The sequence below is a fragment of the Python bivittatus genome, unplaced genomic scaffold (genome assembly GCF_059951505.1).
Source record: "Python bivittatus isolate LINGU-HERP-01145 unplaced genomic scaffold, Pbiv_v1 ctg000220_np1212, whole genome shotgun sequence".
NCBI classification, from domain to species: domain Eukaryota; kingdom Metazoa; phylum Chordata; class Lepidosauria; order Squamata; family Pythonidae; genus Python; species Python bivittatus.
In genome coordinates, this window is record NW_028277048.1 from 14,782,944 (window position 1) to 14,800,681 (window position 17,738).

Below are 17,738 nucleotides of genomic sequence, written 5' to 3' on the forward strand. Positions count from 1 at the left end.
AGTAATTCCCCATGAAGAATGGCATGTCAAGCTTTTTAGCATTAGAAAAAAGGAAAGAGGAAGATACAAGGTATGTATAAAATGATGCATATTATACAGAAATTTGATAGGAAGAAAGGTTATTGCTACTTTATAATTTTATACCCCAAGATTATCCAGTGAAACTGAACGGAGAGACATTTGGGGCAGATGAAATTGAGCACTACTTTCCATTGTAGATAGCTAATCTATGGAATTTGTTCCAGCAAGATTTGAAGGGCTGACCACTAACTTAGCCTTAAAAGGAGATGATGCATATCCATAGTAGAGAAAGATATCAGTGGCTGAGTCATGATGGTATTTGTGATTTTCAGGTTCAGAGGAATAGGGTCTTGATGTTACATCTGGAGAAAAGGAACAGGAAGGTGCTGTTGCCTTCATGCTCTGCTTGTGGAGCTTCCCAAGAATCATCTAGTGGCTCCTGTGAGAAGCAGGATCTTGGGCTAGATGGGCTTTTGGATTGATCCAACTGGGCTCTTCTCATATTTTTAGCTGCAAGAAAAACGGGATCAAACATGTTCCTCATCCTTTGGCTCAGTGCAATTAATTCCTAATTATAACAAGAAAGCAGATTTGGCTTCTGGGATATCTGCCAAATTTCTCCAGGGCAGTATTTTGAAATGGGCAATCATTGTGAAATATCTGACAGAGGCCAGAAGTTAAGTGTTTTTTTGTATAGATGTGCCTCTGGAATGAGATACTGTTATTGTAGCAAGACAATGACAAATTCCAGTTGATCTCAGTTTGCCTCTAAATTTGAGAATTGAGTCAATTCAGATTCAAATGTTCAGGTTTTTTTCTTTTTAGTTTTTCCATACTGTAATTTGATGTCTACTGGAAGAACTTGTGGAAAATCAAACTAGCTACAACAACTGCATTTTTACTATTGGCTGATTGCAAAATTAGCAAATGCAATTGTCTTACGAGTTTCAGTAGCAAATGCTATACAACTCAGAGATTCCCCGCCCCCGCTGCCTTCTGAAAGGGCGATAAGACCTGGCTCTGCCACCTTGCATGGGGACCCAGTGGGGTTTGCAGCACTGGGGGTGGCTGGTAGCCTGAAGATGCTGTCTCCATTTTTTAGTTTGCATTGTAGTTTTATCTTTTTAGCTTAATTTTAACCTTTTGTCGTTTTTAACATATATTTTTATGGTTTTATAGTTTTTTTAAATCTGTAATGCTGCCTAGAGTCACTTCTATAGTGAGATGGGTGGCATATATAAATTTGAAAAACAAACTCTATGTGGATAGATTGCTTACTGGAGCACTTACCAGGAGGTGGCTGCAATAATAATTGCACTTTGTCAAATATGAAATGCTTTTGTAAACAGAAGGTAACAAGAAAAAAAGCTTTACTTCTGTGGACAGGTAAAATACTGCAAAATATGCTGCTTATTAGAGAAGAATAGGTGCCATGTTGACGTTCATAACTCTTAAAATTATTATATTCCATTTTCCCTGCATTTCACCAAAATTTGATCTATGGACAAAATAAGATTTTAAGGCAATTTAGTTGACTTGCTAACTGCAATTTAGTTTTCTTGAAAAAAAATGTAGATTGTATATTATACTTAGCAGGATTCTTGGCTTATTATAGCTCACATATATGTGTGAGACAGTTTTTCCCATTTTGGTGCTGTCTAAATGTGTTGGATTATAATTCCTAGCATTCTAAATCAGCATGGTTTAGAGAGCTGGGGTCAGGAGCACATGACATTAATAAGCTAAGTAAAACCAAACATTCAAAAAACAATAACTGAATGCACTTTTCAGTCAGCACAGAAGTATTGATGTGAAGCATGCCAAAAAGGAAAAAAGAGAGACTCTGACTTATGAGGCTTACCCCATATGCAAGCATCATTGATATTACTAATATTGATATTAGAAAGTGAGCTGTTATTCTCAGCACTGGAAATTCATTGGGGGGGGGGAATTTCAAGAGAAAGTCCTCTAACCCTAGAAAGATAAGGGTGCGTCAGTGCGGTGCCATAGTGGCGTGAGAAAGAACTGGCTAAACAGCCCCAGAAGATGGAGAACTTCTCAGTCCTATGTTTGTGGTGACAAGCAAGGGCTGCCCCAGACAGGATTTGGAGATAAAGGAAACAGGAGAGGAAAGCTGGAGGTGTCACTGCTAATATCCATGTTGGTTAGATTTACAGAGTCAAGCTGACAAACATTTGCATGCAAACACCAGGAAATCTCAAGCATATTCCAAACAATGGAGCCCCTGGTTGGGATGAAATCATCATTGCTAATTTAGCTTCTTCTGGATTGTTGCCACAGATTTTAGAAAGCATCTATTAATTTAAATGTAGACATTAATTAAGGTTTTGGACAGCTGACAAATTTGGAGCAATACCTGCAGAGGCTTTCCTCTGAGCTTTCTAGCCAAAGCATAAATATTTATTAAAGCAGGCATCAGCCATAGATCAACAATAGATCAAGTAGCTTCAGTGTCATCTAAAGGCAGCCATTTGAAAAGGCTGCAGCTGAGGATGAGAAGGAAAGCAGGATTATTTGGACAGGTCTTCTGATATATAAACTACTATGGGATTCTGAATTTTTCCAAATTATCAGCAAATAAGGGACTCAAAATTCCAATTGGATTTACAAGACTTGCATTATGCATTTGATTGCCCTGGGCCAGACAAAAGCCCTTGATAAAAGGCACTGACACAATTTGACACATCTGGAAAGAAAATAGCTGGAGCAGTTAGGGTTGTGACAGGCAATGTGGTGTCTTCCAGATGTTTTGGACTACAACTCTTGCCATCCCTGATTATTGGCTCTAGTGGCTAGGATTTATGAGAACTAAAATTAGATATCTGGAAGAGACTGATTTACCTATCTCTGCCCATTCTAGAGTAGCCCTTCCATTAAGGATGATGGGTTAGCATTACTGAACAGGGTTGGGTGAGGTTAAACTCTTTGTCTTGAGATACTTAGCAATGGGAATTTCCCTATCCAGTACAAGATTTAAAAAGAGATTTTGGGGGGGCAGTAATGTAGATTCTCTTTCTTTTTGCAGGCAGAGGAGTATATTATCAAACTAAAGTGTCTGGAGAATGAAGATTTAACCTGTCTCCTTAAGGCTGTGCACAGTGGTCTGAACTAGACTTAGTTTGCTATCCCCAACACTTTCCCCAAATTACAAAGCTGCATGCTAAAGATACGAGTTTAACATGTGGTTTAATATGTACTATGTTGCACTTGTAACATTTTTTAAAATCATGGTATGTTTTCAATTTGAAATGTTCTGGCTTGTACAAAAATAGCAGAATGAGAGTCAGGTAGGGTATTTGGTTGCAAAGGTTGCAAAGTTAGAGCAGAAGTAGTTATTTGCCCTATCAGAGGGAAAAAGAAGGTGCTAAGCAACATTTATTTTAATTCAGAATTAATGTGGCCTTTATTGATGCTGGTGGGCATCAAAAGAATTATAAGTATTAGTTGTATAGAATGGCCTATGTTAGGAGGTTTGAACTGTGCAGAGTTATTGTAAGTTGCTTGTAATCCTGATTTCCACTGGTGATACCCACAATTAGAGAATCACTAGCGGTAATAACAATAACCACCGTTTAATATTAATAATAATTGTGTAATAGTAGCAGTCCTGATTTTTTTTAAGCAGAAACATTCTGTGATATCAACTTAAAATTAATGTGGTTGAATGCTTTTTTTTGGAAAAAAAAAGATTTTGGAATCTTCTGTTGTTTTTACCCCTAAAATATCAGTAGACTCTCAATTCAGACCTTCTTCTCAGTTCTACCCTTTTCAATTGTATTTATTTCTGGATTGTAGCCAACTCAATTAGAGGGCATATATTTATGGGCAAAAGAACAGCAACTTTTAAAGTGGTTTTCTAATGTTAACAATTCCTGTCTAATGCAGCCCTTTGGGGTGTACCACAAACTTGTCAGATGAAATAAATTAGCTCATTTATTAGCTTTTAAAAGAGGAAAAGTAGTTTGTTAAGGTTCTTCATGCCAGTAATGATTAAGTGGCTGATGGAACGACTATTCTACATAGCAAACCACTTTGATGGATAGATCGGTACCCACTGTGGCCCCTATCCTGAGCTATAATGGAATCTGACTTAATACAGTGTTACCCAAACTGATTTGCTCAGTGTGCTTCCCTTGGAAATACACTCTGAGGTTTCATAGCCTTGTGGAAAAAGGATCTGGGTCAGCAATAGGTAGCTTTGTGCTCTCCAGGGATTTTGGACTGCAGCTACCATAATAGTCATCATGGTTTCAATCTAACTCCTTTGTAGTCCAAATTACTCAAACATTCCCTAGATGAATTCAGATTCATTTTAAAGCAGAAAAAGAGGACCCAAATGTATGCTTTAAACCAACATTACCAGGAACAGAACCAAAGAAACTGGCTATTTACTGAAGCCAGTTGAGCATGCATTTCATCAAGGTCTCTTGGATCCAAGACTAGCCTTATGCCTGTTGGATTCTTCTGTTCATTTCCTTAGCTAATATGAGTTTATGCACTGTCCTTTCTAGATATAAAAGAACATGCCGTAAAAGAGTCTATAGCTTCTTCTGTGTCTAAACATCATCCATACACACGAGGTTCCATTCCTTGTTCTAGGATTTCCTATAGATTAATTAGAGTCATTTCAATGAGATGGGCGGTGACAAATTTGATATATATAAATTAAGATAATTCTGCTGGGACCCTTGGAGATACTCATAATGGCAGTGGTTCTTCCTATTTTCCAGGTCCGCAGAACAAGGTGTCGAGGTGCCATCCAAATGAGCACAACTGCCTGGGCACTGACCTTTGCATCCCCATGACCAAGCTTTGCAATGGCGAACGTGATTGTGTAGATGGTTCAGATGAAGGCCCTCATTGCAGAGGTAAGTTGTACAGTTGGATAAATGCCAGCTAATTCGGAAGCAAAATTCTGGAAATCCTTGGTGTTAAAAAGACTCTGACTATAAGCTACTGTTGTGACATTGCAGCAAAAGGGCTTTCATGATCTAGGTTGCGTTAAGAAAAGAATAGTGAGTAAAAGTAATTCTTGCTATTAGTAGGACAGCAATTGATCTAAGAAGCATAATTAATAGTAACTAGATATATGCACACAGATACAGTGAAAAGAGGAAAAGATTGGAATCAGTGCATTTTTTAAAATGAGAGAATGAAGTCATACTCTTAAAAGTACGCAGAACATATTGTGTGAACGGTCCATATTACTGTCTTATATCTAATTAAGATTTTTGCTCAATATAAAACAAAATCTAATAAATGAATAACAGCTCAGAAGCGAATTAGCTTTCAGACACAAGCTTACAAATTATTTGAGATTGCTAACTGCCATTTCCTCTGAAAATGGGAGGAAACTGCCCCCTTGCTTTGTGGAAAGCTGCCACCATGGGTTTAAAAGCCAAGATGATTGTTAATTTTCACTGTTAATCAAACTTACTTTGTATGCATTGTATATATTCATAATTTCATTTTCCTTTAAGTAACATTATAAAATGCAATTAAGAGGGAGGAAAATGTAAAAAGGGCACAAACGAAGGAAAAAGCTGAAGTGATCCAGACAAAAACTAGGGAATACGAGCCAGGGATAGAAAAAGTTGCACATACAGTACTGGAGAATGCAGGCACTCTTTTGTTTGTAAAAGGTTACTTCCATCCCCTTCTGTGTGCCTGCAAGAATTATGTAGATGGTTGGAGATATATTTGAAGAGAGTCCAAAAAAGATGGGCAGAAGAGTCATGGGCATTATTTGAATACTAGAAAATAAGCCTGCTGTCATGAAAAGTGTAGGCAAATCAAAGTGAACAGACTTTAAGGAAGAGATTAATTATTAGGTTCCAGTTTATCAGTATAATCTGAAGAAGAGTTAGATAGATTCCTGATAAAACAAAGAAATTGATATTTAGCAGGCTGCTTTGCGTATTAATTAGTCTGGTCAACTCTGTGCACACTTGTTTGGAGTTCAGTAAAGTTCTCATTCAAGTGAGCCAACATAGAACTTAAGCTTTGGACGGTTAGAATGCAGCATGCATGGTGCAACTCTGGCACCTTGAGCAGTTCAGGAGAAACAAGTGTGCAAAAGCAAAAAACAAAACAAAAAACCCTTATTTCAGTTTCCTTGCAGGCTGCTAAATAGCCACATTGTCCTTGGGAGGTTTTAATGCTCTTGGGAGCCTTCATTCTCCTGTAGATCAAAGAGGCTCATTTCTTTTTAACCCTGCTCTGTAATCCTATTGGAAAGCTCTCCCTCAACAAAGTTGAATGTTGGGGCATTTCAGAGCTTGTCACATGAGCAGATTACTCACCTGCAGACATCTGTCCTGAAGTGAACCTGGGAACAGCAGCTCTCATTTGTGGGTGGGGGAAAAACACCATGCCAGTGCTGGGGAGTTTCTGGCATCTTCATGCATGGCTGTGCCTGATGCAGAATCTGGAGGCAAGCATGTCTTTACAATCCTGTGTGATTGAAGGCACTGCAACTTGAATGTCCTTTTTGGTCCCCGAACATGTTTCTCTGAATTACACATTCCTAGCTATAACCCTCAACAGAATAATGTGTAAATAACCCTGTAGAAGTTATTTGCCTATCAGTTTTATTGAACTGTTAAGATGTTGGTAGTCCCTGTGGCCATGCTGCCCATAGATGAAGGGGGATCTCCTGCTTGCCAAATAAACATTTAGCCTTCTACCAGATAGGCTGGCAGAGAATGAAAGGAGCAGTCTGTGCAGGCCATGGAAGAAGGGACATTTATTCTTCTGTGGCCAGCATCAGAAGCAAGTGAGCTGGCTGGTTTGTTGCTGTGTTTCTATGCCAGCAAAACAGAAGCATAGATTGAATGACATCTCCTGCTGTTCTATATGTGTGAAAAAGGGAAGCTGTGATTAGGAAAGCAGGCTGCTGAGATCTGTGTGGTTTCTGAGAGTGTTATGATGCAAGACCGAGGAGATCATTGACCCTACAGATGTGGTTGAACTAATCTTCCAACTAATTTTGCTATCTGGGGTTACTGGGAGTTGTAATTCTGAAATAACTGGAAGGTCATTGGTTTCCCACTGTAGCTATAAGGTGTAACTTTTGATGGTAGGGGTAATAGCTGCAACCCATAGAAAATTGGGAGTCCTAGCAATTGCTAAACTTGCCACACACTTCTTTGTCTTTATTGTCAAAGACATCCTAGGTCCTAGTTAGACCATGATGTGACCTGTAGTACAGTTTGCATGCCTAACCCCCCCCCATTTCTTTCTTTTTCTTTTTCTTTTTTTGTTTTGTTTTGAGGCTTCTAGATAATAAGGGTGAATGAATAGTTGTTATTAATCTTCCTAAGCTGTCTTGGACATTTTTTAAAAAATGCTTAAGACAACTAAAAAGAATAATCCCCCTCTCATTAAATGAAGCCCCAATCAGAAACATTTTGTTGGTGGCCTTAGCTACCAAGCCTGGACTTGTTCACCATTGTTGTCTGCTTAATTTGTTTTATTAGGTCAAATTCCTGACCTTATCCCCCTTCCTTCTCCTTGTTTTTGGTTGTTCATAAAATCATGACATTCTGACTTCAAAAGGTGATTTTGTAGTCTTCTGAACTTCCTTAGTCACGTAGCAAGCATGGTGCCCATTGAAGCCATAGGCATCTCTTCTCCAGGTTGGCTACTGAAATAGGGTTGGGGATAGTCAGGGCTAGGAAAGCAGGAGAATTCTGTGGTGTGGGTTGCTTTCAAGTGAACGCTTACTGGATCCTCGGGGAGGAGAATACTCTGGTGTGTATGTGCCTCTAAAGTGAAAAAAAAATTGCTACTCCAAGTTTATAAAAGAAAATAGGTTAGTTGCCAGAGAACATTCTGGTGGCCTGGACATTATTTTTAGGACTGGAAGATAGATGTATGTCCTTCTCTTTGCCATGTAGCTTCCAGCAACTCTACCAATGTTAGGCAAGGTTTGATTGAAAATAACAACAATTCTGCCTGTATCCACAATTGTTTTTCAAGATTATGTACATGAGAGAGGTAGTACCTCTTTCTGAGAATTGCCATAGTCAGTATTACTCATAGAAGCAATTAGTTATCATGTATATTTTTATAAATTGTACCATATTGTTATCTTCAGTGCATCATTCAAAAACACTTAAAAAGAAATGCATAAACCTTTCAGGAGAGCTTCTCCAACTTGGCACCCTTCAGATGCATTGAATCTGTAATTTCCAGCATTCACAGCCAACATGGCCATAGCAAAAATCAAAGTTGGTTTAATTTGAATAACAGTGCCTTACATGAACAAACCTCCTGTTAATATCAGCCCCCATATATTTAATATTTTCCTCCTTTTGTTACATTAAACATTACTTTTTGGCAGCAAATTTTGGAGGGGTTGAGGACCATAACCAAGGTTTGATGGGCTGCAGGTAATATCCCTCCAGGGGGGGCTTTGTGATCCATTTCTGATCTTGAATATCAGGGAAAAAAAGATGGGATGGAAGTGCAAGAGGTAAATAAAGGCAGTAGTTCCTGAACATGAAGAATTTGGCTATATTTTATGCAACACAATACTCCAAAAGTGTTTGGATTGCACGCTTATATTGACAGTCTTCCTTATTCATTTATAATCTAGTGCCCACCAGATATATTGGAATCAACTGCCATAATCTTCAGGAAGGTTGCATTGGCTAGCCCAATGTTTCTCAACCTCAGCAACTTTAAGATGTGTGGACTTCAACTCCCAGAATTCCACACATCTTAAAGTTGATAAAATTGAGAAACACTGGGCTAGTCAAATCAAACATGTGAAAGAAAGTATCAGGTTGGTGGTACTTCATTTTTGTTTCTTAAGGAACTGTCAGCTAAGTGGGCATTTGTTGCTTAGCTGTGGAAAAGGATGTGGAGGGACAGGATGTCTATAATGCATCTTTATTGATGGTTAGCCATAGAAAGTGAAATCAGGTAATAGTATGGCAGCCATGCTGTGTTAGGATTTGACTGAGAGCCAGTGATTTTTGTGAGGTGGCACCTCCTTACGTGACCTGGCTGACTCAGCAGAGAAACTGCCAGGATTCAGTTGATGTATTTGGTTCAAGGTGATTCATTTGGGAAGCCTTATTACGTCTGCATTTGTGGAATCCAGCTCTGTCCAATGAAGCCCCGGTGACTGACTAAGTGGCAATTCTGATTCTTCCCTGCAACTTTTCTCTGGAGTTCTAATTAGTTGAGAGGAAGCATGTCTAACACTAGCAGTGTGTGACCTTCTATGTCACTTAACAGGGTTTCACTACTGAAGAGGAAAAGATCATGTTCGGAATTGTTTGTCTGCTGACATTCTTCAGGTCTGCAAAAAATGTATGAAGGGTATGGGATTCTTTTTTTAAAAAAAAAGTGTTTTGAAGTCCAGTATTTTCACATACCCTCAGGACTGTGAAGATTTGCTAGAAAGAGTCTTAGCAGTGCCTGTCTGCTAAAATTTCAGAAACCCAAAGGTTGCTGAGAAAGATTTTCTGTGAGGTGGAAAGATATAGCACCAGAATTTTTGCCTATCCTCAAATTAGTTCAGATAGAATGAATTACATAAAATCAAAGAGTATGTAAATATTCTCTGTTTGCACAATTTACCCAATTCCTTAAGTACAGAATATGATTTTCTTTGTTGTAGAATTTATCCTAGGACTTTTGAGGCTATCATTCTGGATGCATTTTGCTGCTTTCTTACGTAAAGAGTGAGTGCCAGAAAACATATGTGGTTTTATTTATTTAAAAGATTTATATGGCCGCCCATCTTAAGCAACTTTGGGTGGCTCACAACAACAGTAAAACCAATAAATAAAACAACCATAAAACAGTAAAAACAGTAAAACAATAAAACAAATACCCTGCTCCTTAATTGTCCCCTTGGGATGCCCCACAGCAGGCTCAGCTGCCCTCCTTCCATACTATCTACCTATACAGTCCTATCCCAGCACCTCAGTAGAAAGCCAGGTCTTAATAGCCTTCCGAAAGGCTAGAAGGGTGAGGGTCTGTTGAATAACCGGTGGGAGGGTGTTCCACAAGGCAGGGACAGCCACAGAAAAGGCACACTTTTTTGGAGTACCCAGAGCATGTCCACTTTTTCAGATCTGGTGGGGTGGGCAGAAACCATTGGGGAGAGATGGTCCAACAGAGACCTGTTCCCATACCATGTAGGGCTTTAAAAGTGACAGCCAACACCTGGAATTGGACCTGGAAGCCTACTGGAAGCCAGTACATCTCACAGAGCATGCTAGACTAGCTGAAGTTTCTGAATGCTCTTCCAGGGCAGCCCCATGTAGAGCACATTGCAATTGTCCAACCAGGAAGTGGCTAAGGCGCGAGTGACTGAGAAGTGCCTCCCAATCCAGGAATGGGTGTAACTGGCACACAGGATGTATTTATGCAAAAGCTCTCCTGACCATAGCTGCCACATGTTCCTTGAGCAAGAGTCATGAGTCCAAGAGAAGCTCTGAGTGGGGTTCAGGGTTAATGATGGAAAGTCATTAGTTGGTCACTGGTAGGTAAAAATATAGAAAGTCACTAGTTGGTACAGATGTGCACATGGACCATCCAGGTGAAAAAGCATGAGTCCATTAAGAGCTCTCTGCAGCAAATTGCAGATTCAGAATATGACACTACATTCTACATTCCATTCATTTCTTCAGTCCCTTGAATCACTGAGAAGGAGCAAGATAAAAGTTTCCAGCATTGGAAAAGTACAGTTGCTTGGTTTCCAGAAAGGTTCAAAGAAGTGAGTACCACTACTGATAGTCTCTATAAAAGAAGAATAGAATTCCTAACTGGGAATTTTTTAAAAAATCCATGTAATATAAATACAAGCATGTCCATCTAATTACCAGGAGTCAAGCTTGATTCAGTGTTTTTACATTTATAAAACATCATAAAATTTCTATGACACATACTCTGAACCAAAGAAAAATACAAGCTTGAGTCCCAAATGATGAAATTATCAGGCAACTTTATGTCATGTACTTTAATGACCCTCTTTTGACCAACAGCACAATAGGCTTTTAAAGAGATTTTTCTAAGGCAATTAGAAAGGAATACAAGAACCCCTCAGAACTGATTTGGCAAAATTAGTCCTAATTTGAGTTCTGAAAGGGGTATTTGAATTGGTGTCAGCACAATTTTCTGTTGATTTAGAATTTAGCACTTGAGTTAGCTGTTTCAGATTGATTGAGTCTAATGTGCATTTTGCTTTACCTGGTCTTGTAAGTGCTTAGAAAAAAAAATATACCGCTGTCCCCCAATCCGAGCAATATTTATTTATCTACTGGTTATATTTTTATCTAGCCACACTTGTAGAAGACTCATGATGGTTTACCACTTAAAACAATAGCAAACATACAACAATATATGATTAATACATTACAAATCATAAATATCATTAAAAGAAATTCAGAATCACAGTAATTATCAAGAGTCTCAAATGACAATGATCTTAACCCTTAAAATGAGGTTGGGAAGCATCATGGAAGAAGAGTAATTCCCCTGAAGGTAACTTTATCTCAACTGATGGCAAAGCTGGGTGCTGCTTTGCCTCAACCCTTTAAGAGTATAGGTCTTGGCCAGACAACCAAGTGAGTAGTCATGTCAAAAAGAATATCACATGTGTGTTTATAAATACTCAGTGATGAGTTCTTCTATGTTTGATATTAGCCTTCCTCATCTGGTGTTCTTCGGACTTGTTGGCGTTTTAGGGATTTTTTGAGAAATCTTGAAAGACAGGCGTAGTGCCAGAGGGTTAGAGAAGGGCAAATCTTTTTCCTAAAAAGAAGTCCTGGGTAACTATAGGCCACTCAGCTTAACACCAATGTAGGGCAACATTCTGGAACATATTATTAAGCTTACAATCAGTTGCTAAGTATTGAGAAAAGAATGCACCGCTTGGCAGAAGCCAGCATTGGTTTATCAAGAATAAATCACATTGAATCAACCTGATCTTTTTAAATAGAATGACCAATTTAGTTAACCTTGGGAATGTGGTGGACATAGCGAACTTTGATTTCATCAAAGCATTTGATAAAGTCTCCCCTGAGATTGTAGGAAAGCAGATGGCAAAATGTGGGCTGGATTATACTACCATTAGGTGGATACAGAGATGGTTGAACAATTCATATCCAATGGGTGTACATCAGTGACTCTATGTCAAGTTAGAGAGAGGTGTCCAGTGACATCACAGAGTTCCATTCTAGGCCCTGTGCTTTGAAGTGATTTTTAAAATACTTGGATGAAGGGTAAGAAAATATGATTATCAAATTTGCAGTTGACACAAATGATATGGAATGATAGCAATATGTCAGAGAATATCAAGATTCAGGAGGATCTTGACAAGCTGGAACACTGGGCAAAAATCAGCAAGATGTATTTTGACAGAGACAAATGTGAAGCCCTACATTTGATAATCAGTGGCATAGTATAGGACCTGAGATGATGGTGGGGAACTGTGCTAGGACACAGTACATGTGAAAAGGATGTGGGTGTTTCATTGGATCACAAGTTAAACATGACCCAACAGTAGAATGCAGTTGCAAAAAATGCACGTGTAGTTCAAGGCTACATCAGCAGAAATATAGTGTCAAGTTCAAGAGAAGTCATTATTTCCTTCTATTCTGTATTGGACAGTCTACACCTAGAGTATTATGTCCAATTCCGGGCATTGCATTTGAGGAAGGAAATTGAGAAACTAAAGCACGTCTAGAGGTCAGCAACTGAGATGACAAATGACCAGGAAGGAAAAAAAATGAGGAATGGTTGAGGCATTGGTTGTGGTTAGCTTGGAGAAATGGAAACTGTGAGGAGACATGATAGCTATCTTCAAGTATTGTGATATTTTGATAGCTGTAGTTAAAAAAAATATTTTGCAGTGTTTGATCCCCAAAAATATTACTGACCCCTATTCTAAACTACTAGTTACTTTTTTTATTTGTGCAACATCTGTGATAGAAAATAAAATATACAGTCTGAGTTATTTGGGTGTGTGTGTGTGTGTGTGTGTGTGTGCCTGCACTTTAAATAGAGTTTATGGTAATTAGATACACATTCTGTAATGTAATTGATTAATAGAACTTGCCGCTTCAAATCCTTAAGAGCTTGTCACTCATGTAACCTTGAAATGAACCATGATACGCTTTGATTTGGGAGGCAGGACTTTCTGTTGTTGGCAGGGGGTAAGCTTGAGAGAAGAACTTACACATTCTTGTAAATAAATCCCTTCTCGGGTTTCTTTACGATGGAAGTGCTGGGAATATAATATTATAAAGTTTCCGAACATATAACCTGTGTCTGATAAGAACAAATGCAAGTCCTCTGTGGTCTTGCAATACAGTTTTATTCTTGTTATTCTCAAACTATTAGACATACTATCATAATTTTTTTTTTTTAAAGGGGAAATGATGAACTATAGATTTCTTTGATTATTTGCAGCTTGTGCTAAAGAAAGAGCAAAGGGGAAGTTTAGAGGGCAGAAGGCTTTAGATCTCTTTATGTTAAGCCAAGTTATTATCTGAATCATCTCAAATATCTTGAGGTCTTGGCAGGAATAAGTTCTCATTTATGTGAAGCATGACTGAATAAAAACTGAGGACAGTCTGCTGTAGGACACGTCACACCCTGCAGTTCATGGACATGGTTCTGTATATGTATTGCAATTTCTTGAGGGTGCACAATAGGGCATAGGGCATAGATTCAGCTTTTTGAAATTTCTAGTTTTCACTTGGAGGTTTTGAAAATATAGATTAAACAACTAGCCATTATGGCTGTAAAACCATTTTTGACATTAAGGATGTGTCAGTATTTGGAACCGAAGTGTGATAGGTGCTTCAGATCTACGGTTTTCCTGCTTTGGACCTGAATGCTGCACATTTCTTGAAAGTCCCAGCATAGCTGATTTACTTTTATAGAATCTGAATTAATTCTTATGTGTATAACTATGATTTAAATTTGGGTGGGTTTGTACATAACATTTCTATATTGCTTCCCAGTGAAATGCATCAAAATACAGTATAGTACAATATAAATGGTTCTTGTTGGTCTTATTACATGTAGTGTTTATCAAAGGATTCTGAAAATTATTTTGTACAAATGAAATCCACATCTAAACAGTTGAATAGGTGAAGTGTTTTAAACATATGGGAAATAAGAATATATTTTAAAAGATGTAAGAGAGTTGGGACAGATATGTAGGTAAGCTCTTTATTTACAGATGAAGGATAACAGGCTAATACTCAAAGTCATCCATTCCACTTGTCAGAAATACCAAAAAAAAAATACGCTACCTATCCCTAACTTGGCACTTTCTAGTTGTGAGGGTTGTAGCTTCCATCACCCATAACCAGCATGTGCCCTTCTTTGCTTGATCGACACAGACTTTATTTTGAAATGCCATTTCTTTCTCTGTAGCGTCTCGGGTAATGTACAGTAGAGGAGAGCAGCGGTAACTCATTTGCTGTCAATAGAGGTTTGCCAATGCCTTTTGCCCCTAGAGTGGGAGCTGTGAAAGAAGGATGCTGTACTGGCCACTTACACTTTGCTAGACTTGCCTGGTGCCAGGTGTTTTCCTCCTCTTTTTAAAGCAGTGTTTTTCAAACTTGACAACTGAAGACGTGTGTACTTCAACTTCCAGAAGTCCCCAGTCAATTCTGAGAGTTGAAGTACACACACCTTAAGGTTGCCAAGGTTGAGAAACACTACTTTAGAGGATACAGAACTTTATCTTGCATTCTTTCTCTGAGGCTTTTGACTTTCAAAGGGGAAAGTGTAGTCAGTTTCTAGAGGAAGTCAAGGCAATTTCCAAATTGCCTTTCAGCTGTATCTATGATTGCGTTTGGAATCACATCTTCAACCATTCTGTTGCTCAGCGTTAGGAATCCTCTACATATAGACTGTTTCCTCTTATTCAGCTGCTTAAGATAATTTGTGGGCATGCAAGCAGCTTCCTCCGTTGCACAATTGTCTTGTCAGCTGTTTTCTTAACTTGGAGAGGTCTCTACATGCATGCATATAACACTTGGATGCTATTACAATCATGGTTAAATAAGTAAGCTTAGGTAAGGTTTGACCCACAGATTAGAATAAAAAACTGTGCTTTGAGAGCTATTTTTGCAAACTGTGGTTTGTATGCTTGGTTTGTGTAAGGCAGTGGGTGTGTTCTCATGACCCAATTGAGGGAAAAACAGGCTCATCCTGACCTTGATTTAAAATTGCCATGCTCTGCAAACACAGGAATTCAAGACAAAACTTAGATCAAGCCATGGGTCCCTTCCAAGGCATCTTTTCCAGCACACCAAGAATTTGCTGAACTGAAATTGATTTCTCATTTATTCTTTTTATTGTGGCTGCATAATGAGGAGGACCAAGGAATGCTTCAGCCTGGTGCTGCATGTGGACACTTTCTTGCTAAAGGCACAATATTGAACCAAGTTAATTTTTGTGAACCTTTGCTTAGCTTTGTAAATGACAGAAAGAAGTGCCATCCCACCTGCTTATTGAGTGGTTACAGTTCAGGTACATGCAACAATCTCCTTTTTGGCTTTGGTTAGTTTCGTTGTTGTTTAACTTAAAAAAAAAAATCATTTCATGTTTGAAAATGTGTTACTAAAAAGCAGGATCAAATTACTTTAAATAAATAAAATTCTGTTAAGAAATTTCCAAGCTGGGATAAAAAACAGGAAGGGTTGTTTACCGAGTTGCACTCAGGGATTATTTGATTGTGATTTGTTGACAAAGCCATAATTATATGAGTTCACACAGCATGGTAAATTGGAGATGAGCAAACCACATCTTGACTTAGTATAATATATGAACCCAGTCAGCATTGCAGGAAAACTAATGCCTTTTGGAGATGTGGGTCTGCTTTAAACTGCTAAATTCACAGTTCCATAAAGTGTCTGGTATAAAATTAAATGCAGAAGGGGAAAGAGCAGTTGGTTCTCTAGCATGGTGATACAAATATTCTGGAACCCATTCCCCAAACTTGGCCTTGTCTATGAGCACAGACTGTAATAAGCTACACAGATATAACAACTTGTTTACAAGGTTTTATCAGATTTGTTAGAGGGAGGAGGATAAGAATTTATTTCAGATCCCTTCTCAAAATGCAACAGAATTATATCACTAGTAGGTAATTTGCGTACTAATGCTTTTATTTTAGAATTTCTTCCCAACTGCCTTTTTTAAAAAAAGGTCCACAGCTCATAGTTTTATACTTTTCCTCAGGTTGCTCTTCAAGCCAAACCCTCTCTAAATTTGGAAATCACACCATTATAGATAAAATGACCATGCGTCCTTTATTATAAAAGACAGTCATTTATTTCTGAAAGCTGTCCTTTAGATTTATTTAATTAGACTATTTATTTTCTTGGTTTTGCTCTTGAATTTTCCTTTGTAAAGCAGTTATAAACACAAACAATTTTTTTAATCCTTATGAACCTCTTTCAGATTTGCCCCTTTTTTAGGTTTGTCCTTTATTTTTTCCAAGAAAATATGGTCACTGTTCATATAGACCAAGTTTCTTCTCATAAATGCGTTTCCTACTGTGACAGCAACTGTGTGATGTAAACTATATAGAAGGAAAGTGGAGTAAAATAAACCCAGGCCATGTGTGGATTTTCATGGATGAGAAGAGATTTGAACCTGGCTCTTTACACTCCCAAATTATAGATTCCAAAGCAGTTGTACCCCATTCAATTTGCAGTTGTATTACAGCTAGCTGTTCATGGGAAGAAATTCTGATGGACGTACTTCAAGTAGGGTTATGTGCCAAGCGTGAATTATATGAGATAGCACGGCATTTGCAACACTTTCTTAAGTCATGCTGATTGCAAGGCTGTTGGCACTGGGAGACTTGGGTTTGTAAAGAAAGATGAATCATTTGTTTATTCCCTGTTACAGCTTTTTGAGTGACATGAAAAGCATCCCTGAGACAAAAATGAATGCAAGGAATAGGAAGGAACTATGAGTGCACGTGAATGTTAATAAAAAGTAGAACTGGCTTCATTCATTCATTCATTCATTTATGCAGAATGTGTTTTCCACTATAAGGTGGACTCCTGGGGTTTTCTTTGCATTTGCTGATATTGTCTGGGAATTTGCAGGGATTTTAGCATTTGTCCTGAATCTTTTCTGTATTCTAATTTTGCATTTTTTAATTCTGTGAGCCAAAACTGGTACAGGACATTACTTAATAATAAATACTCTTCCTTCACTAGAGAGTGACGCAGAGATTTTGTTGGTATATTCTCACAGGACTTAATTATTCAAGCATGAAGAATTCTGAGCTGGAAAAAATAGAGAATTTCTGTAAAGAACTGATAAATTAATACTGTGCTAAAAAATTCCTCCAATTTCCCAGATATTTTTTTCCTGTTGCAGATGAGGCGTTTATTTTTCTGTATCAGTCTTAAAGACCTTTTGCATTTCTTAAGATTTCTTTTGGTGGTGTTATTGATTGGTCCTCTCTGTAACTACAAATTGAATGAAAATGGGAGGACAACAACAACCAAAAAACCCCAAAGAGAGAGGAATTTGACAGAGAAAAAGGTATTTCTGTCCAAGGGTCATGTGGAGACAATTCCTGTTCTGATCAGGATTAGCGAAGAAAAAACTATGTGGCTATCCTTCCATGGATTTGTAATTTAATAAATAAATTAAAATCGAAGAGGAGCCTTGTGCCACATATTAGGTGGGATACA

General features: G+C 38.1%; 1 protein-coding gene across 3 annotated transcripts in view; it reads left to right on the plus strand.

Moving 5' to 3' along the window:
* LRP1 (LDL receptor related protein 1) overlaps positions 1-17,738 on the plus strand; it is a 304,990-nt gene that overhangs the window by 86,434 nt on the left and 200,818 nt on the right. For all 3 annotated transcript variants that reach the window (XM_088137949.1, XM_088137950.1, XM_088137951.1), the window contains one exon: positions 4,773-4,910. In XM_088137949.1, coding sequence (XP_087994075.1) covers positions 4,773-4,910 — 138 coding nt within the window. The remainder of the gene's footprint in view (positions 1-4,772; positions 4,911-17,738) is intronic.